The 21,774-nt window shown below is 37.8% G+C and overlaps 1 protein-coding gene across 1 annotated transcript in view; it reads right to left on the bottom strand.

Moving 5' to 3' along the window:
* The window catches only part of abca12 (ATP-binding cassette, sub-family A (ABC1), member 12), a 44,083-nt gene extending 22,309 nt beyond the window's left edge, over positions 1 to 21,774 (bottom strand). Inside the window, exons 1-30 of the mRNA XM_056237757.1 lie at positions 21,710 to 21,774; positions 21,411 to 21,532; positions 20,721 to 20,851; positions 20,461 to 20,603; positions 19,007 to 19,183; positions 18,627 to 18,847; positions 15,244 to 17,673; positions 14,827 to 14,930; positions 13,421 to 13,527; positions 12,942 to 13,150; positions 12,220 to 12,296; positions 11,943 to 12,073; positions 11,603 to 11,770; positions 11,056 to 11,220; positions 10,762 to 10,957; positions 10,470 to 10,609; positions 9,708 to 9,827; positions 9,511 to 9,601; positions 8,186 to 8,365; positions 7,612 to 7,900; positions 6,320 to 6,434; positions 5,908 to 6,237; positions 5,021 to 5,090; positions 4,796 to 4,930; positions 4,511 to 4,666; positions 3,490 to 3,673; positions 3,128 to 3,346; positions 1,874 to 2,070; positions 1,288 to 1,445; positions 319 to 555 (exon numbers count right to left, since the gene is read on the bottom strand). Of these exons, the coding sequence (XP_056093732.1) occupies positions 319 to 555; positions 1,288 to 1,445; positions 1,874 to 2,070; positions 3,128 to 3,346; positions 3,490 to 3,673; positions 4,511 to 4,666; positions 4,796 to 4,930; positions 5,021 to 5,090; positions 5,908 to 6,237; positions 6,320 to 6,434; positions 7,612 to 7,900; positions 8,186 to 8,365; positions 9,511 to 9,601; positions 9,708 to 9,827; positions 10,470 to 10,609; positions 10,762 to 10,957; positions 11,056 to 11,220; positions 11,603 to 11,770; positions 11,943 to 12,073; positions 12,220 to 12,296; positions 12,942 to 13,150; positions 13,421 to 13,527; positions 14,827 to 14,930; positions 15,244 to 17,673; positions 18,627 to 18,847; positions 19,007 to 19,183; positions 20,461 to 20,603; positions 20,721 to 20,851; positions 21,411 to 21,532; positions 21,710 to 21,766 (7,059 nt within the window). The 5' untranslated portion in view covers positions 21,767 to 21,774. The remainder of the gene's footprint in view (positions 1 to 318; positions 556 to 1,287; positions 1,446 to 1,873; positions 2,071 to 3,127; positions 3,347 to 3,489; positions 3,674 to 4,510; positions 4,667 to 4,795; positions 4,931 to 5,020; positions 5,091 to 5,907; positions 6,238 to 6,319; positions 6,435 to 7,611; positions 7,901 to 8,185; positions 8,366 to 9,510; positions 9,602 to 9,707; positions 9,828 to 10,469; positions 10,610 to 10,761; positions 10,958 to 11,055; positions 11,221 to 11,602; positions 11,771 to 11,942; positions 12,074 to 12,219; positions 12,297 to 12,941; positions 13,151 to 13,420; positions 13,528 to 14,826; positions 14,931 to 15,243; positions 17,674 to 18,626; positions 18,848 to 19,006; positions 19,184 to 20,460; positions 20,604 to 20,720; positions 20,852 to 21,410; positions 21,533 to 21,709) is intronic.

Consider the following 21,774-nt stretch of genomic DNA (forward strand, 5'->3'; position numbering starts at 1 on the left):
TCCAATCTCCCACCATAAGATGACTAAAAATAGTAGCCTACACAAATCTTATGCATTTACACATGGATTGATTGCCTCAGAAATTTGAATTTCATGTCAATATAACTCAATATCTCCCAGCTCTATGTGGGATATTTGATTCTGAAATGTGAAGCTTGCACTGTATGCGCCAAGAATCCCAGGGAACCTAGTGTGGTTCAGCTTTCTTTAACAATCTTGGGCTGCTTTGAAGGTTTCTGGGCTGGCTGTCTGAACCCCAGTGGCAGTGGCTCAGTCCATAATTCAATCTTGCACCTGGGGTCTTCATCTGATAATTACCTCTTCCAAGGTGGTGTCTGAAATGCCGTAGCACCCCAGCTGAAGCATGTCCAGGTTCTGATCCAGATCGGTGAGAAGAGACTGGTACGCAGCTGCGTTCTGGGTGGTGTACGATGGAAGGGCGTAGATCAAATCGCCCACCTCTCCCTCCTTCCGTTGAGCGTCAGGCAGGTAGGATTGAATGAAATCCCTGATTACTTCAATGTCAAACTTTTCATTTGAATCAGGACTCTGAACCTGAACCAAAAACATAGAAATGCATGTTGACATAACAATTTTTAAAATATAAATTTTGGAAAACACATTTTACCACAGTAATATATAATGATACATGTCTTAGATAATCCTTATTTACCATTGTATACAGTATATACACTACCTTTCAAAAGTTTTAAATAAGTATGATTTTTTTTTAAAGAAAATAATACTTTTATTCCGCAAGGATGCAGTAAATTGACAAGTGACAGTAAAGACAATAATGTTCCAAAAGATTTCTATTTCAAATAAATGCTGTTCTTTTGAAAGTTATTCTCAAAGAATCCTGACTTTTTTTTTTTCACCGTTTCTACAAAAATATGAAACTGCACAACAGCTTTCTTGAGTACCAAATCAGCATATTAGAGTGATTTCTGAAGGATCATGTGACACTGAAGAGTGGAGTATTGTTCCTAAAAATTCAGCTTTGCCATCACAGGAATAAATTACATTTTTAAATAGAAAAGTTAATTTATTACAACGATATTTCACAATATTATAATTTTTACTGTATTTTTTATTCAAATAAATGCAGTCTGGGTGAACATAAATGACTTAAACCAAAACATTTACAAAAAATCGTACTGACTTTTGAACAGTAGTCTATATCAACGTACCTTGGTGTTACTATTTATACCCTTACTGTAGTGTGCTATGCCACTTTTTTTGAGTTAACTCAAGTAAGAACTGAATGACATTTTTCATGGGATGTACCTTCTTTGTGAGGGTGAGGTTGTAGCCTTTAGCCAGCTTGTCTTTAAGGTAGAAGGGTGAACCACAGCATTTGAGGCCTCCACGCTCCAGGAAGGCGATGCGGTCACTGAGAACTTCAGCCTCATCCAGGTGATGGCTGGAAAGAATGATGGTGCGTTCTGGACAGTTAAACAAAATGAACACAGAGGCATGTCAAATCAAAGATCCACTGATACAGGTAGACAGAGAGAGAGACAGATTCTGAACAAAGAGCTGATGAACAAAGATAAACCAGGAGAATCTGACATGACCCTCTTTTACAGTCTTAAATCCTTGCTCGAGATAAATTCGCTAACTGTCTCCGAGGAAGATAATTAAACATCAGAGGGAGCATGCCGGATAACAATCAGTCGTTACTACATCTGCGTCTGGATTTTTCCCTGTCTGGATTTGACTGCACGCACCTTGAGAAAATCCATTCAAGCTTAATTAAATTCTAAACCAAGTGTCAGATACCCGATAAGAACAAAGCCCTTTGGGGAGGTTTGCCTCAGGTACAAGCCAGGAGATTATTTTCACCCTGGTCTAAATTGCAGAGGGATTTCACCTTGCTTGTGCTGAAGGACAATGTCCCAGATGCTGCGTCGGGAACAGGGATCCACCCCGGTGGTTGGCTCATCTAGCACCACCAGCCGTGAGCCTCCAATGAAGGCAATGGAGATGGATAACTTCCTCTTCATACCTCCTGACAGGGTGCCGACACGCTTGTGGCGGTGGGCGTGCATGTCTGTTTCCATTAGGATTCTAAGACAGGAAAAAGAGGGACCAAGTTAATGCAAATTTCTCATTTAGCGGATACTCTTATCTATAGTGATCTGAGGCAAATTGCCTTGCTCAAGGGCACAGTGTGTTCATGGATTGTCCATTGTGGTATATGAACCAACAAACTATTACCAACCTATTCATTAACCACTAAGACAGACCATTCCCAACTTAAGGTGCAATGCTGGGGACTAACTAAATCTGTACTTTTTGTCTGAAACAGTTATGGTTAACTAAAACTAAATTGAAATAAAGCTGGAATAAAATAAAATAAAATATGCATTTTATGTATATTTAAAAAAAAATACAAAGATGATTAACTCCTCATTTTTAGAGCACTAAAATAATTTCAAGCACTAACATTAATAAATAGAAATAAATAAACCTAAAACTGAACTAGAATCAAAATAAAAGTAAATTAAACCTAAATACGTATATTTAAAAAAAACGAATAAAAATGACAAAAGCATGTAACTAAAAAGTTTTTAAAAAAAGTACAATTAAAGTATAAAAATAAAAGCAATTCAAAATATTAATAAAAACAATAATCGTATATAAATAATACTAAAATAACAGTGGTCTAAAAATAAGTATAAATATTTTATACATTTTCAAGTTAATGAATATACAGATATTTTTCATGGAGAAACAAAACTTTTATGATTTATGACTCTTTTTGCATCTAAATATTTTGTTAAACACTGCTGTTCGTGTTTTCGTCTGATATTGTTATATTTAGAATGAACGTTATTTTCATATTTTACATTTTTTTATCATTCATTATTTATTTTATGTATTATTACTTGTTAATGAAAGCATATCACATATACTTTTTCTTAGCAGCTGAACTATAGATTACAAGTAGGTTGTAGTGTGGGAAGCTACCATTTTAAAGTAGCTTCTCCAACACCATTAAGGCCACATTAGAAACCTACATGCCATATCAGTCAAGATAACAAATGGCTCCCAGATAAAGTAAATTTCTCTCAGGAAATGTAACAGAACAAAGTAATACTGTGAGACAAATGTTGAAACTTACCTGTGCACTTGTTCGTTCACTTCCTGTTTGGTCAAGTTGGGAGCTTTGATCTGAGCGTATAGCAACAGATGTTCCTTAGTGGTAAGGTGGTCGAACAGGACATCATACTGCATGCACACGCCCATCTCTTTACGCACATCATCTATGTACGTCTGCATATCCATCCCGTAAACCTCAATAGTGCCGCTGGTGGGTGAAAACAACCCCGTCAGAAGCGACCTGGAACATAGAAAATACAAAAGTACAGTTCAATTACCTAAAATTCACATGGACTACGTATTTTTATGCTTATTAGAATATGAAATCATTATCTTAGCAATTACAGCATTATTTCAATATAAAATAGACTGTTATGCTCTTACATAGTGGTGGTTTTTCCAGCTCCATTGTGCCCCAGCAGAGAGGTGACATGCCCCTCATAGAAAGAAAGGTTCAGGTTGTCTACAGCATGCCGGCCTCCGTAGGTCTTTGTCAGGCCATAGAGTGACACCCCAACAGGCAATCCTGAGAAGTCTTCTTCTCCATTACTCGCCAAGCTACTTTTACCTAACACAGATGAAGAGAAACAAAGATGTTAAAATATTGCACTGAAATTAAATGGATTAAAATGTTTTCCACAGTTGCAACTTGAGTCACTTTCACAGAGGGTAGAGAGTGCAAGTATATTGGAACAAATAAATTTGAGGCAAATGAAGAAACACTACCATTCAAAAATGGAAAATTGAATACTGGAAAATTGGCTACTAAAAATTCAAATTTGCCATCACAGAAAAAAAAAAGAAATTTTCAAATAAATTAAAATAGAAAAGACAATTTTTAAAATGTAATAATATTTCACAATATTATTTTTGATTTTTGCAGCCTTGGTGAGCATAATAGGTTTCTTTCAAAGATTTTACAGCCCTCAAACTTTTGAACGGTAGTGTAGGTAATGTACTGAGGCGAAACAGAGGGTCTTACTATTTTGTAATAATGACCAGCTGACTGTATATTACCCTGCTACTTACAAAGCTACTAAAACAAATTAATAAACAGGCATTAAAAATGTAGTCATGGAAGCATTTAATTTCTTTGTGAAATTCTTCGATTATCTTTCCCTTAAATCAGCTTACTTGTTTTCCAAAAAAGAAAAAATAGTCGAACAGCACAGAACACAAAGACATTTTGTTGTTTTCTATGAACTAGCTAACATTTTTTGTTGCAATATAGCATGTCTTCCTCTGTAATCGGATGCACCAATTAACTTTCACTGGTATTAAAAAAGGAGTGAAATGAGAGACAAACAAACATACAGATTAGCACTCATGCAAAAGTTCTTTACCGCTCAATGTTGCTATAGACCAATCAGAATCAAGCATTCCACATCAGAGTGTAATAATGTACCTTTGCTCTTGTCAGTGCTCTTTTGCTCCTGCATCATGTTGGTGAACAGCAGCCCTCTGCCTATTTTCTTTGGCGCTTTGCAACAGCAGCTGAACATATCTGCCCAGAAGGATCGTGTCACAGGGAAGTACCATGGAACACCAATCCCATACTTTCCTGATTGAGAGAAAAATACATTGGATTACAGCCATAATATTGTAAAATTCACTTGTCAAATGAATATTGTTTATTAAAAACCACACCAAAAAAATGGTTGAGTTTCTCAATTGAGCAGCTCACACATACCTGGGAAGACCATGCGGATGTAAATCCCAATGATAAAATATACTACTGAGTCAATTAACAGCAACCAGCAGAGCCAACCGAAGGAGGAAGTGTCACCAGCCAGAGGAGAGATATACATGTTGCTCCACTGGATGCCTGAGGTGTAAATTCACAATACATCCAGTCAATGTAATTATCCCAAACAAAAACTAATTACAGAGAGTCTGAGGGTTTATGCCGACTTACCTTCCTCCTGTTTTTCATAGCGGGAGATATACTGACTGGCATAACTGAAGCATGTCGGAGAAAAGATACTCTGTGAACCAAAAACAAACACAGACAGATTTATACTACAGCTGTCATTCGATGTTCACCCAAAAACGAACATTCTGTCATAATTTACTCTCCAACAGGTCATTCCAAACCTTACTTTCTTACAAAACGTGAGCTGTTAAGGACTGCGACACTATCCATAAAAATAAATAAAAAAACTCAGACAGGTTTGGAAAAACATGAGAGTAAATAATGACAAAATCAAAAAAATTGGGGGTGATTATTATTTAAAGTTGTTTTTGCAGCGGCCTGTGCATTATTCCTCTGCTGGTGTTCGCATTAACATTTCTATGAATTATGCGGTTTCACATTTGTGGGTGATATTTCACTTGTGGAGCTGCTATGATAATTAAATTTCACCAAACAAAGAATGCAAATGACTTTTGTTAAATGTCCCGTCTGGCTTTGATTTATAAATAAATTATCCGTAAAAGAATTCTTTCCTCAGTTCCTGTGTGTGTGTGTGTGTGTGTGTGTGTGTGTGTGTGTGTGCAAATATTTTGGTCCCACAATGACAGTAAAACCTGAAATCATTGAGGAAAGTGACCTAGCAAACATACTAAATAATGTATAAATATAAAAATGCAAAAAGGTCCCCACCATGATAGAATGGTGTTTTAGAAATCACAACGAACAGAATGATATTTATAATGTCAAACTGAAAGCCTGAAAAAAAGCCGCATTCATTTTATATAATTAATCTCATGCGTTAATGAGAACTTTGAAAGCCCTTTTACATATCTCAAAATGTAACTGTGCAATGATGAAATATTGCAAACCAATTTAAATGCAGTACAGACCAGAGCGCTCTTCACAGAGAAGGAAAGATTGTCCTCCAAGTGGATCAGCACGATGAAGGGGAAGAAGCTGATGACATAGATAAGGCTGCCGCTCAGCCCGGCGATGTTGGTCTTATCAAAGAAGGTGCTGACCAGGAAGCTGATTGCAAGGATGCTGAAGCCGTAGTCACAAAGGTAGAGGAAGAGCACAAAGCCATCGCTGCGAGGAAGGATGCCGCCACCTTTCAAAATGATGGTGAGGATGATGATGGTCACAAGCAAGAACACAGCACTCTCTATGAACCAGGCAAAGAAGTGGCTGATGGGATTGACCCCCATCATTTTCATGTACTGTGGGATAAGCGAAAAAGAGTTTAGTACCTAATCAAAGCTTGTTGGAACCACCTAGGGGAAAATATGTTTGGTTCCATACCTCATGAAGTCGTAGTTCTCTCTCGTGGACGAGTTTCTTCACAAAGTTGGCGATAAACAGCACCCAGGAAATCATGAGTGCCATTGGGAAGGCAAAAGCGATGCTGTTGAGATAACTGGGGAAGAGAAAGATTTGAGATTAGCAGGTGGAGGCTATATTTGTGATCCTTAACTATATCGCTTCAACTGTTTAAGGAAAAGAAACTGTTGAGCTGGCTGACTTGTTTTGTAATTAAGAGTCTAAATTGATGGCCCAAAGTGTTAAACTTCTCCAATTAATTCAGACGTTAATTTGGGATGTTTTTGTAAGATTACGTTTTGTAAGATTCTTTTTGATTAAACATTACAAATCTTTCACGGATTTCCATCGTCGGGTTTTGAATATGAAGATTTAAACAGTGATGATGTCATAATAATATTTGCATACTGGCCATTTATCCAAAATCTCTTCCATTTTAGCCTTCTTTCACATGTACCTTTGTACAGTGAAATTAATCTAATAATCAGAACTCTCATCATGAGCACAAAACAAAGTTAACTATAGCAATTTCAAAGTGTTTTGTCTTCCCTCGCCATCTCTAAACAATTTTCCAAATTATAACCTTGTTTATTATTATGCTGATTAATAATGCTAAATGTATGGGAAAAACAAAACGTCTGAAGGAGCGACGTGTTAACTTGTCACAAACCTGGTTTAGTTAAACGGTCAGTTATCTGTATGACAGATTCAAATAATTGTATTTGCTGCATTCTCGTTTTCTGCAGCGTTTTAGCAAAAGTATCTATTTTGCTGCTCACTGTGTTTCAGCTATTGTTAAAATAACTTAATGTGGCGCTTTACGTCTTTAGTGTAAATGTTAAAATGATTTTTACTAGTTTGTTAATAAACAAAAACAACACCAGCATCTGTTTAGCCACCTTTGCATTGCAAAATAATTGTATGAGATGTCATTGTGATGTTATTTATATTGATTCTCTAGCCAGCAGAAAATACAGTGCCATGACAACAGCTCTGATGCCAAACCTAAGCTTACCTAAAACCTACACAATTGTTCTGATGTCTTGCAAGCACTACAGTTTCATGTAGCAAATGCAAATCTAGTATTTCTATGAAATACAAGTGAACATTTGTCTTACTAGAGTTTTTTTTCGAATAAACAAAATGAAACAGGTGTTCAGTGTCGGTGTAAAGCTACTGATTATTTGTACAGATGCCACATCTTAGATGAGCATCTCAGTCCTTATATGAGACGCTCAGTGTGTATGTGGGGTTCGTGCTTGTGAGACACTTACTCATCCTTGTAGTAGCAGGGATAAGGGAATGCCTGCATCTGGACCGCCGGCCCATCCATGGCTTTACCCGTCTGCATTTCGATGATGGCTCTCTCGATGCTCTCCTGCAGGAACACAAAGCCTCGGCTGTACCGCTGGGTCTTTGTTGTCGAGATGTAGGCATCTTTCACCCAGAAGGGATTTCGCGAACGGTCGGTGCGCATGACATTCTCGATGTTCATGCGGATGGTGTAGTCGATGTTCGGGGGCAGGCTGCTGGAGGTCTCCTCAGGAAGTTTCAAAATGATGCCTGTGAAGATGAGCAGAACTCGTGTGTATAAAAGGGAATTTCAGTATGCGAGTGATCTGTTGTCATAGTAACCTCAGAGGCCTGCTGCACCTCGATAACAGTGAAAATCTATATCTCAATGGAATTGAATCGAATTGAACTGAATTACAGGCTTTACAGCCCGATGGCTCTCCAGTGACGGTGGTGTCTTCAACCGCAAAGTATCACCTAACGCATGAGTGGAGTAGTCAGTTGAAAAGGTATCTCCTGATGAGAGTAAGTGTGTGTGTGTGTGTGTGTACTCACTGGCGTAGAGCTCACGGTTTTGAGCCTGTCTCTCCGCCTGTTTGTTGAGTTCATCCGTGGAGTTGAAGCCTCGGTAGCGGTCAAAGTTGACACAGGAGGAGAGGTTCAACATCAGCATAGAGAGGGTGGTGATCTGCTCCATGATAAACTTGTTTTTCTCTAACAGGACTGTCATGTTTGCTGAAAAGAGAGTAAGAAAAACTGTTCAAGCCACTGCAGATTTAGGATAAGACACATTTGGGTGTATATTCAGACCGGGCTAGTTTTCCCTGAGGAGGTTTGGTAAATTTGTATCTCACAGACTTAAACCCTAATTGGAAAGTAATGACTGAATTTCTCAGGGAGTCATGAATTCAGCATGTATAGATGGTAGTCTGTAATTTAAAGGGATTTATAGTTCACCCAAAAATGAAAATTCTGTCAACATTTACTCATCCTCAAGTTGTTCCAAACCTGTATCAACTTGTTTCTTAGATATTTTGACTTCCATAATATGCAAAAATACTATGGAAGTCAATGAGGCCCATCAACTATTTGGTTACCGACATTCTTCAAAACATCTTCTTTTGTGTTCAGCAACTCGTTTAACAATTGTCACAAACCTGTTTTAGTTAAACAGTCAGAGTTATCCGTATGACAGATCAAAATAATTGTATTATTTAGTACCGGTATATATATATTTTGCTGCACACTGTGTTTCAGCTACTATTGTTAAAAGAAGATGTTTTGAAGAATGTCGGTAACCAAATAGTTGATGGGCCTCATTGCCTTTTTTTATACTATGGAAGTCAAAATATCTTCTTTTGTGTTCAGCAGAAGAAAGAAATTCATACAGGTTTGGAACTACTTGAGGGTGTGTAAATGATGACAGAATTTTCATTTTTGGGTGAACTATCCCTTTAATTGCTGTGTGAATCGTTAGTCCCTTTTTTAACCACTGCTTATGGTTTATAGACAAACTTCAGGGTCTTTGAGATTACAAGGAAGAATTGATTTATTGTATATATATAAAACGACTCCAAAGTCTCCAAACAAGACTAAATTCTTAGTCATAATAATGAGAAACTTTCTTATAATTATGGGTTAATCTATTATTTAATTTTTTTTAAAACACCTCATTATTAAAACTTTTTATTATAACGCAAAACTGTCTCATAATAATTAATCAGAAACGCTAAATGAGAACTTTCTCGTAATAATGACTTTGTTTCTCATAAAATTGAGAAACATCCTTGTTATATTGACTTATCACATAATAATGAGAAACTTTTTTGTAATAGCAATGATGCATCACCAACCATGATTTCAAACTCTTGAGAACTTACAGAATTGGTTGAGAGTTGAGCTCATTTGTCCAACATCAATACCAGTCTGAGTCTGAATGAAGTTTTGGACGAAGGGATTGCGCAGAGCATTCTGTGAAGAGTTGTTTGATAAAAAAACAGTTAATGCAGTGGAGGGGAATAAAAAAAATGTAATAAAAAGTTATTATTTGATTTTCACTTGACTCATTGTAGTATACCTGGAGTATTGGCAATGTTTTTGTCAGAATGTTAGCAGACTGAATCACATAGGATGATGACTCAATCCACTCAGACGCATAAAGCTTTAGATCACCAAACTGGTGCAGTGAAGAATTTGACTGCAGGAAAAAAAAAAATTTGTTTTGCTACAGTCAAACACAAGACGGTAAAAGAAAACACAATTTTTTTTTCTTTGTAACCAGACTTGGTCTACAGTATATCTTAAGAGGAGAATCAGATATGACTTTGGATGTAGGTCAGATGACCTTGTGTAAAAAAGCAGGATTTATGCTGCACTCCATTCCAAATCGGAAGTGGGATATGTACTTTACTTTGCAGGTATCTGATTCTCATCTAAGACGTATCCTAGCAACCAAACATTGGAGGAAAAATTACACTATGCAATGATATCAATACAATTACCAAAAGAAATGGTCATTCACTGTGTTTAACCATCATGTAGGAACTTTTATTTAATTCATACTTCTTTGAATATACTTATTTGTGCATACTTCTCCCCGGGTGCTGCCATGTTTGCATGATGTCATACATTCACAGTTGTATTAATATTCTCTTACACTTTTCAATGGCGAAAATCAGAAATTCCAACTTGAGAACGTAAAACGCATTTAAAATGGGTTTCGATCTCACATTTTTTTGCTTTTTACATGCATGCATGCATGCAAAAAAAAAAACTGTCAGTTATCATTAATGTATTTTTTGTTACATTGGAAATTTAAAAATAAATTTAAAAGCAGCACCTTTCTCATGATCTCTCTCGTCAGTGGAGTGTCTGGTGAGTAGAGGACCTGTCCTAACAGCATGGGCTTGAGGAAGGCCCAGGCCACCGCACCGCCTGTAGTGTTCACCATATCCAAGTAGAGGTTCATACAGAAGGGACCTGGAGACCAAGACATAAGCAGTATATTAATTAAGCCTGACCACAGCACTTCATCAATCTGAACTCAACATGCTGTAAGCAGATTCTTGACAGGTCATTATCATAATGCTTTATTGCACATTTAGCTGGGTGCTGAGATTATGCGTTCATACTAGCATCGTGTGGGATTTTGAACTTCTTAATGAGCTCTTCTCTGCTGTGGTCCGACTGGACAGAAGGATCAGTCTCGGTTACGATAGGAACTTTCGTTATGGCAAACAGCGTCAGGATGCCATTTTTGCACAAGGCACGAGAGATGGTGTTAAAGGTGGCCCTGCTGGATATGGTGGACCGCTTTCCCCTCACCAGCTGTGGGAGAGAGAATCCAAAGACACATTTAAATAAATAAATAAATACAATAATTAATTAATAAATACATACATGAATTTGTCTTTGGGACAACTTACACCGCGGAACTCTTTGTTGACCGCCAGGTTTAGTTTTCCTATGTTTGTCAGGTATTCCTGCAGTTTGCTAATGGCAGGTAAAAATTTCTGCATCATGTCCGTCAAAAATTTGATAATCTGTAGCATAGTTCCCACTAAATCCTGAATCTCTTTGGATAACATCAGCTGCAAAAAAATGTCACAGGGTTACAACAGGCAACACCACTGGTTTACGGTATTTTTCATTTTTTCTGGAAATGTAACAAAAAGTGGTTTATATATATATATATATATATATGGATATTCCTGATAAATAGCTTTTCATTATAAATAAACAGTATAGCAAAAGCTTGGCCATTTAACAGCAAGACCCAGCCCTAATCTGGAAAAACTAAATAAGAAAAAATAATAATGAATGTATAAGAAAAAAAAGCAACTATTATTTAGTTTCATAGTATTCATGTGCGAAACATTACTTGCATTTAATTAATTACAAAACAGAGGAGCAGCCTTTGTATTTCATTGGATACAGTATGTCCAATACATTCTGTGGCCCCCAGCTCTTTACCCTGAATAAAGCAGTCTTCGTGTCCACATGACGAAGAAAGAGAACCGTGATGCTGTACCAATCATCTGACAGTTCACAGAAGGCACTGAAGATCTCCTGGCCTGTTGGGTCCAGATGCAAAGACGAGGGGTCTGAGCACTGGCGCAGGTTTGCCAACCATGTCAAGATCTGTGATGAGAGGAAAAAGGACAAACAGAGACCATTTCAATAATTGTATATTTCCAAACATCCCACAATAATCTATATATATAAAAAAAAATCTAGACAATCAATTACAAAAGAGCTATAATGCCAACCATTCTCTTGCATTACTTTACATTATGCATGATTTGTGGTGTACCTGCATGTTGCTGCTGGGTAGAGGGTAATCTAGCAGAGTCTGAAGAACGGTAGGGGGGAAGTTGGTATACCGCTTGACATCCTGAACAAACAGAGTTGTATTTTTCAGCAGCTCTGAAACTTTCACTTCAGCTGTCAAAATGCAAGACAAAAGACAAGTGAGAGAGCAGACATGCATGCATGACAAAGTTGAAAAAGACTGATTAAACCACCATCTGATAGCTAAGGAACACTGGTGTTTCTGCAGTTCTTTTGCTGGAAGCGACGGCTGTACACACCTGGAGATGTAATATTGATATCAAGAGTTTTCAGAGTGGAGACGTCGAAGCCTACAACTTGAGAGAGAGTTGAGGTCCTTTGGAAAAAAGAAAAAAAGAGAAAGAGAGATATTAAAACCATGAGTATTATTCCTGGAGACAAACCGTTTAAAATGTTGTAAAATGTATTATATAAATAACTATATATAAAAAAAAAATATATATATATATATTAATATTAGTATTGGCATAAATATAATAATATAATATTATTTTAGATGGGAACCAGTGATAAACAGCTAGATTTAATTATATATATATATATATATATATAGAAGATTTGTAATCATCTGATGAATTGGTGAATCATTAATTTTTTTAACCTATTCATTGGAATTTGGGGTCTGAACAAAACATAAATTCTCAAAATATACCAGACTTGCCAATGCTTCATATGAAAAAGTGGACATTTGAGGCGAGTGAGTTTAATTGCTACCCCAGTTTGCTAAGCTTTAAGCTGTGTATGGTAGAGAATGTGACACTAATAACAAATATAGTGCAAATGATTGAAAAAGTAGCTTGATACTGGAAATGCTTCATTGTATTGAAAAGGAATTAGCTGATTTCACTCTAATAAAAATGTTAGCAGTGTAGCTACTTTTAGTAAGTTACTCCGCAACACTGGTAACATGCATAATACAAGCTACGGCAACAAGGTTGAAGGTCATTATAGAATGCAGTACCAGTCCACTTCAGTGCTGTAAGTGCTAGGGTCTCCAACAAATGTCTGGAAAATCAGATCATAGATGTTGCTGGTTTGGTTCACCAGGCTGGTTGAGAGCACATGGAAGGCCTGGATTGTGGGAACAACGGTGTCACATAGCAGTCTAGGGCCTAGTGGCAGAAACTGGCTGATCAGCTGCACAGAGGCCATGTTTTCCAGAGCACACACCTACATTATCAAGAAAGAAAGTTACAGGTAAACCAACACTACACATAAAATCCACTCATGTGCTACTGTACATAAAACTATATGTATGTCTTCAGAATACTTGAAGTATAGCATATGAGTTAAATGGACTAAAAATGTCTCCTTTTGTAATTGTGTATGGCATGTGCATAATAATGAGTAACTAATGACAAAATGTTGATTTATTTGTTGAGGGACCTATTCTTCTAATAAATGTCATTTTTTTTCTATGTAAACCATCAAATTTCTTACCTGAGTTAACAGGTGGTCCAGTATCAGGCCTGAACTCTCATTTGCCCAGTTGCCTGAGCCAAATTCAAAGGCAGTGTTTAGCACTTGCAGTAGAAGATGCATATTTTCTGCAGAGAGACGAGAGAAATGGAAGACAGAAACAAAGATCAAGTTTTTGCAGAGCTAAAGTAACTTAAATTCCCTACAGGCATCATTACTTGCACCTAACTCTGCTTTCAGGCCAACCTCACTGTGCAGCAAGCAGCAAATGATCTAGCAAAGAAACCCCCCTTAGAAAAAGAAAAGCTTTATGGTGCCGTGTGCTGATTTAGATGTGACAGCTCCTACGTGTATAACACCTCAAGCGATATATAAGATCAGACACTTATGAGGGAAATTAAATGCTCAAGAAGACATCATCTTTATTAAAGAAAATATACCGCAAACTGGAGCGACTTATCAATGAAAATGAGGGAGTGCTGCACACAAAGAAAGTGGGGGAAAACTGTGGATCTCCAGAGAAACAAAAAATTGTGCACTCTGAAGTACAGCATGGTGATATATTTTAAAGTTAACTCTTAAAAGGATACTTCATCAAAATAAATTGATTTACTTGCACTATCTACTGATCTAATTATGTCTTGGTTTCTGGTAAAAATATCTAAACATCTGCAAAACAAAAAAAATTTCAGAAGTGAAATTAATACTTTAGACTTGTTTTCAGAGCATACATCTCAATAGGTTTATTTTTCTTACCCCAATGTTAAAAAAGAAAATCTTGTTTAAAGCACAAATGTCTCTAAATTGTGTTAGATACAGTATATGCGTGGAGGGAGGGAGGGAGGGGGGGGGGGGGGGGGGATGATGCATGCAGATTTGGAATGACACAAGAATGAATAAATAATGAAAATTACATTTTTGGGTGAACTACTTATTTAAAGCAACTGGGCTGATAATAAAAAAGCATAAATAAAAACATAAATATTAGCTATTTTAAAGAGCACAGACACTGTAAAAGGTTTTCTCATATACTCTGTCTGGCCACATGCCTCTTGGCTGAATACTGCAGAAAGCTGACTTCAAACCTGCTGTTTACTGCATTGCTATGAAAACCAAAAACAGGTTTGCAATGACATAAACATAAAGCAACATACATTGTTTAATGTCAATGGGGATTACTAAGAGTAATGTATTCAGTGGGAGAATAGGGAGCCTGCAACATATACTGTGCACATGCATCTTGTTCTTGAGCTTAATAAATGCAAATTATGCAGAAAAATAATGATGTATTCACACAGCTGAATGCAAAATACTTAAACATGCTATATGCAACTGTGGATATCTAGTCAGCACATAAGATTGTCGAAATAAAACCCCTGAATGAACAGTGTTAGAGGTCAATAGATGTTGTGAGATGATTTATGTACCTTGGGATTCGTTGGCCAGACTTCTCATGATGGACTTAATAAGAGAAGAATACTGCAGGTCATCTGGAAGGCTATTAGCAAGGTTTGTCAGCAGCACAGGCAGCCTATGTAAACAGAAAAGTTTAATTAACTAACAAAAAGTTGACATTGTTGCTGGGTTAACTAAATCATAATGCACTACACTATGGATTATGATCATTTATTTTCATGACCTCAAGAATGTGTTCTTTTCAGAGTCATAAACTATATTTCACTGAAGAAGTAAGCAATTATGCGGGGTAAATGCCATGGTGGATGAAACCATGAGAGCAAAGTAATAGCCATGCAATGAACAAGAAAAAGAAATGAAAAACTGGGCCTTGTTATGAGTTCATAACCCGGAACCAGCCTTGAGAGCATAACCTCAAAGAAACTCACTTGTCGGTCCAGTTAGTGTCATTCATCCCCAGCAGATGGCCAATATTCATGCTAGAAGCCCCCAGCACTATTTTGGCGAGTTCAGACTCCACACTGCTGCTATTGCCCTGCGATATGAGATTTTGGATGGTGTGCAGCAGCTGCTGGGTAATATCAACTGTTTGGGTGAGAGGGCTTTGGTCTGCTTGGATGATCATTAAGATTGTCTTCAGGGTGTGCTCCAGGTCTCCTATAATGCTGCTGAAAGAGTCTGTGTTCATGTTGGGCACCATGGCCAGAAGGTTGTTGAAAGAATTGACTACTTGAGATACAGCCCCATTGACATCCCCAAAGGTGCTGGTGTCATTAAGGACAAAAGACATTGTCTCCATGAGTTTCAGCGTGATATTGATGTACAGCCGTCCCTCAACAGGCATTATAGAGTATATGGAAGATGCAACCTCACTTAAAGAGTTCACAACTTGTAAGATTTGGATAGGGGAACCGGATAACTTAAGCCCCTCGTAGAGACTCATGGACACTTGATTAGACACTGTCATCAAGATGTAAACAAGGCCATCTGGAGTCATATGCGTGGATGTCAGATCATAAGTAATGTTTAGAGAGTTAAGGAGAGACTGTGTAACCAACTGAGAGATTTCTGGGAAGTGGGATGTGATTTCTGCAGTGCTGGATACTCTTGAGAGGGCAGTGAAAAGAGCCGATTTGATAGCGAAGAGGTGCACGTGTGTTTCTTCGGGGAGAATGACAACCATCTGATCGAATGTCTGGGTCAAAAGCATCTCTCTCTCAGCATCACTGCTCAGGCTGTAGTTTGACATGGAGAGGTTGAATAGGATGTGGGTGGCCATTGCACTGCTAAGAATGAGGGGATGTGTGACCTCTTGAATGGATTGTCCATTTGGAAGAGTTGTGATATTTGAGAGGGCAAGGACGTGATTTAGGGAGTTAGAAATCATGCTGGTGGACATCATGACTTTTTCTATGTCTCCAGGATATGCCTCAAGCAATGCAAAGGCTTGCAGCATTTGTCCAGATATGTTGAAATACCCTGCTTCCTCTCCAGAGAGGAGTGAGGCGAAGGTTTCAGCAGTTTGATCCATGGCTTCCAAATAGGATGCTATGCTCATCTGAGACCCTGTACTGTAAAATGAGCCAATTATGTTTTGGAGAATGCCAGTGACCTGAGGGCTGATGTCCTTGATTTCCTCAAAGTTCTCACTAAGGATGCTGTTGAGCGTAGTGAGGAACTGGATTGCAGTGTCAGTGCCATTTCCTTCCTGTGAGACTATGTTCGACACCGAAGCTTGAAGTTGTTGGGCCATGTGCTCGATTCTTTGTGTGATGCTCAGAGATGGCTGGTCAGATAGCGCCATGGCCACGTCAATCATTCTTCCTATGCTTTCTGCCAGCTTCTCTATTTTATTAAGGTCGTGCAAACTCCCTCCTTCACTAGCGATCTCCGTGAACATCTCTAGAAACTGTTGTCCATTACTAGGGAGTGTCAAGTAAGACAGCACGTTCAGAGCTGTGTCAATGGTTACATCCTGATTCGTGTTTCCAGCCATTTCCCTTGAAAGACCCTTCAGGATGACACCCAAGTCTGGATTTGCAAAGAAAACATGGATGGTCTCGAAAATTTCAGTCGATGTGGGTGGAATGGAGAGAACTGCAAGCAAGGCTTGGTAGTCGATGTCAAGGAGGTCAAGGAAGTCATCCACCGGCTCCCTCTGAACTTTACGTGCAACACTTCTGGTGTTTCTTGTATGGGACACAAGACCTTGTAGGTTCTGTCCATGAGCAATTCGCATTTTAATTGGGCTTAGATATTGTTCCACAGGGGCGAAGAGGTCACTGGTTAGCTTAATCTGTTTCAGCAGGTATAAAGCATTGCCTGCAAGGTCAATAAAAGTGTTTGACAAGCAAGACAGAGGAGTTGGCATCTTGGTTAGAGCATCCCTTAATATCTCGTACAACTTGCGCAGGATCTCCAAGGTAAAATTTAGTCCAGTATCTTCAGTAGTGTACAGCCAGTTGAAAAACTCAACAGATTTCCACAGGGTGCCACTTGTATCTTCGAAGTACAAAACCTGCTGCATTACTCCATAAAGCATAGGCCACTCTCCCAGCAATCCTGTACCAATGATTTGCTGGATCACCTCTTTTATTATATTGTCAACCATGCTTCCATTGGGCTTCATAAATATGTCTCCACTCAGGATATAATTAATGATTTCCTCTGTGAAATTCATTCCGGTGAGTGTGATCTCCAAAGCCTGCATGACGATCAGAGGGCTTGCAGTGGAGTTCTGGATGAGATAGCCATTCTGTAGGATGTCCTCAATGGTTTTTCCAATTGCTTCGATGTATGGCACCATCCAGGGAGCTTCTGTCTTAATTTGCTCCAGAGCCATTTGTACTGTGGAGAGGCTGATGAGAGAGAAATTAGTATTGCATGGTCACAAAAAAAATTACAAATAAAAAATGGCTTTTTAAGGATCCATTCACTCACTAGATTAGATAATGTACTGTTATGCACATATGAGAGAGATTATGAACTAATTCAGTCCAAGATATTTAAATCGATTTTTATGTATCGGTCATACAAACATAAAATGTCTACAATTTTTAAACTGGATTACTTATATCTAATTGCTGCAAAACAGTTTATAATTCATCTGGATTTTGCTCTCCATTTCAGTGGGCACTCACATTATATTTATAGAACTGTATAGTTATAATAGACTTAGAGACAATTTTCATCATGTTCAATGATCTACAGCGGGTGCATAAATGTTCCTCCAGTCTTACATGACTGATTTGCCCAGATATGCACAAATGCATAATTTGATTCCTATCAGTAGTCAGTTCATTACAGGGATGAGCACATAAAGCAGAATCAATTTAAGAGCAGGGAGATAGAGATAACAGAATAATAGAAACTACTTTATCTGCTCAAACCTGTTTGGAAGCAAAGGAGTCAAACTGAATAAATCAACCTTAATGCAAATTTAATTACTCTTACTTAGTTTGTTTGCATGATTCCAACCCCTGGTCCTTATGGGTAATAACTGCAAATCTCATTGCAAATTTGAGGAGGTTTTTCGGTAATATAATCGGGCTTATGATAATGTCGAGGTATAATGGGCAAATGAGTTCGTGTGGAATTGCTGCATACTTTTGTTGTCGCCAATTTATTCAAGCTATACAGAAAAATAATGGTGAAAAGCTCAATGCACATTGAAGCACAGAGTGTGTATCTTTGTAAAAGATCTTTCTCTGTTATAAGACTGCCATTTGTTTTCTGTCATTTAATATGACTCAGGTCATGTATCACGGTGAGAATATATGTTCCTGTAAAAATAACTCCAGCGCATTAATACCTTTGGTACAGCTGCATCTCCAAGAGCAGGGCATTCCAGTTTGCCTGGTTTGTTAATTCTGATACTGAGAGGTTGGATATCATTGATGTGTAATACAACAGGACTTCAGTTAGGTGAATGCTAGCAAAGGTATTGTTCAGGATCGCCCCGTAGAAATTCTCCAGTGACCCGGCCATCATTTCTGCAGTGACGTTTAACCAAAGAGGGTTCATCTCCATTCCCTGTTTAGAAACATAAAGGGACAAAGTCTAAATCAGTCTTTAGTGCACACCACCATCTAGTGGTGACATATGACAGTTGCATTTGAGAGCAAAAAAAAACTGCTATAAACTACTAACAGAAAAACGGTAAATTGTTCATAAAACTGTAACTTGTCTCACCGTCATATTGAAAGCTGGAGTTGCATCTCCTGGTTTACTGAAGGCTGCTATGACTGGCAGTAGGCTGATGTTACACCACAAAGTGACATGGTCTTCACTTATTCCAGTCACAACTTGGACATCCTGCCATATCCGCTCCACATAGCTGCAGTTCAGGCTCTGACCCCCCAAACCAGCCTGAGGGGTGAGCAATGAAAATTAAATAATTATCAGAGAAGGCAGAGATTGCAAGAGATATAGGATGATAATAAAACTAAAGATACAGCTTGTAAAAGCAAGACAAACTACAGTATACACAGATAAATGTAAAACAAATTATATATAATTTATATTCTTTTCTTCTATCTTATTCTTCAGGGACTTGTCACATTTTAAACTAAATAAAACAATATACCAACCAAATAAATAAATACATAAACACATTTCTCAGTTTGTCAGGATGACAAAAGGTTTTGGCCATGGTTCATATATTGGGCCCAAGGGAAGGGGAGGGGTGATCTTGTTTTATGCCTAATGAATTCAAGTGACGTGATCATTGATACTCTCATAGACAAAGCAGTAGGAAGTAGAGCAATATACAATAATTATACAATATAAAACACAAAAGTAGAAGCAGAAGTAGAGATATATGACTCCTGCCAGGATTTGAGCATCTTTTGTCTAAGGAAACCAAATTCACTCTAGGGATGAAAAGCAGCATCTAACGCACGCTAATGTAGGCTAGCTGTTTATCTGTGATTAATACACTTCTTGGCACACTGAATGGGCCTTTTGGGCCAATATTGCTGTATTCATTTCTAAAAAAATTACTTAATTGTGCCTATAGCTGTTTGGAAACACACAACAAGCTAATTAACAAACACTGCCAAGGTTATGCCTGATCAAAAACATAGCACATTACTGTGATATCGTGTTCTTACTAATAAAAAGAGATTTTAACCGGTTAGCTCTCTAAGCCAACCTTTCAAATCCTCTTTTTTGTGTTTTCTTCAATTGGCATAATAGGGAGCCATTTCTCTCACTTCCAATCACGCACCTAATAAGAGTGCTTGCAAAATGTTGTCTTGGCCAAAATTCAAGATCAAAATCAAGTCATTTGAATTGGCTAGTGGGACACAACCTTATTTTACACTATCATGCTTATATAATGCCATTCTTTTCTTTCTACTGTCACTAAGGACTTTTTAAAGCTGGACCCACAACAAACACATTGTAGATATCTGATAACACAGTATCATGCACATTACTTTGTTATTGATACAGTATGTGTCATGAATGAGAAGGTCAATCATTATTCAACAAGCTTTAGGTGCATTAAACAGGAATGCCAGTTCACCAACCCTCTATTATATGCTGAAAACCCTGCATTCTTTACATTCTTTACAACTTTATGAAAGTACTGTATAATTGTCTTCACAGTCCATCACATCAGTAGATATAAATGTTGTTCTAACCTGTAGAGCAGCTTCTGCAGTCAACACAATGGCCTGTGGCAATCCACTAACAAAAGACTGAGCAGTAAAACTGCTTGTGTTCATAACATGGAAAATATCTGTTAAAAGGCTGGACAATGGCTGCTGGAGAACATAGAAGAGCTCTGTGGAAAAGAAAGCACTTGCATTATAGATGCATACAGTTCATGTCTGGAAGAATCTGGAAACATACCCTGCAACTCTTTTGCAGCTGTATTCAACTGGAGGCATGTTTTTCTCACCTGTTTGTGCCTGCATGTTGTGAGTACTGTTGACAATGGCTTCTTGGATTGTGGACACTATAGACGGCAACGAATCCCAGATGGGAGTATCTCTGAAGGTTGAAAACAGAGCAGCCAGCATCTCCTCCAACCTATTTAACAAACACAGTCGGATTACCATTCAAAAGCTAAGACAATAAAAAAAAGGAACATTTCTAATATATTCTGTGGTTATTTATGCTTATTGGTTTGATTCCTGCCAAATCCATGAATGTAAATGCATGTGTCCTTTTTAATATATTAAAGTGCCCCTATTATGCTTTTTTGAATATTACCTTTCATGCAGTGTAATATAGCCTTCTGTCAATGTAAACGGTAAATTTACGTCTGACATTTCTACCTCCGCTTTCATCATTTGTTATCATTTAAGAGTAGAAAACCCACAACCGCTTGATTATAGAATCATCAAAGATCAGCATATGTAATAAGTGGCTTTGCGCTGACAAAAACTGTTTGACCAAATCAAAAGAAAACCTTCAGTGTGAGGAACAAACTCATTAGTCACAGCCAAAACCATGATCTGTGATCATTTCAAACATGGTCAATGTTTTCAGAGAAACTCAGAGATATGGCCACATGGACTCTCTGATTCTCTTGACAATGTAAATGAAGCTTTTGACTGAAAATCAAATAGTGAGATGCCAGCCTTACTTGTCAAAGGTCAGCTGGTCAGCACTTCCGGAGAGGATCTGGACTAGAACGGCTACAGATTCTGTGGCAGTCTGGGCAGACTCATTCATGAATGGTGACACAGAGCCCAGAAAGATGGCAAGCTGTGGCATCACAAATCAAGTTAAAAGTTTAAAACAAGTATAAATTGACATGTTTGTGTGTTTTTATTTATGCAATAAATCCTCACATCCCAATATGGTGATATTTTTGAGTCAGAAGATCTGTTTGTTATGAAGTAGATTTCAATAACAGGCCTTCGAGAAATAAAAGCAATTTACCTGTTCTGTTATTTCATTTAGGTTGCCAAGACTGAAGTTTCCTAAGTTGTCCCACATGTTTGTAT

Source organism: Rhinichthys klamathensis, unplaced genomic scaffold, assembly GCF_029890125.1.
Source record: "Rhinichthys klamathensis goyatoka isolate OS25496 unplaced genomic scaffold, OSU_Roscu_1.1 h1tg000497l_1, whole genome shotgun sequence".
NCBI classification, from domain to species: domain Eukaryota; kingdom Metazoa; phylum Chordata; class Actinopteri; order Cypriniformes; family Leuciscidae; genus Rhinichthys; species Rhinichthys klamathensis.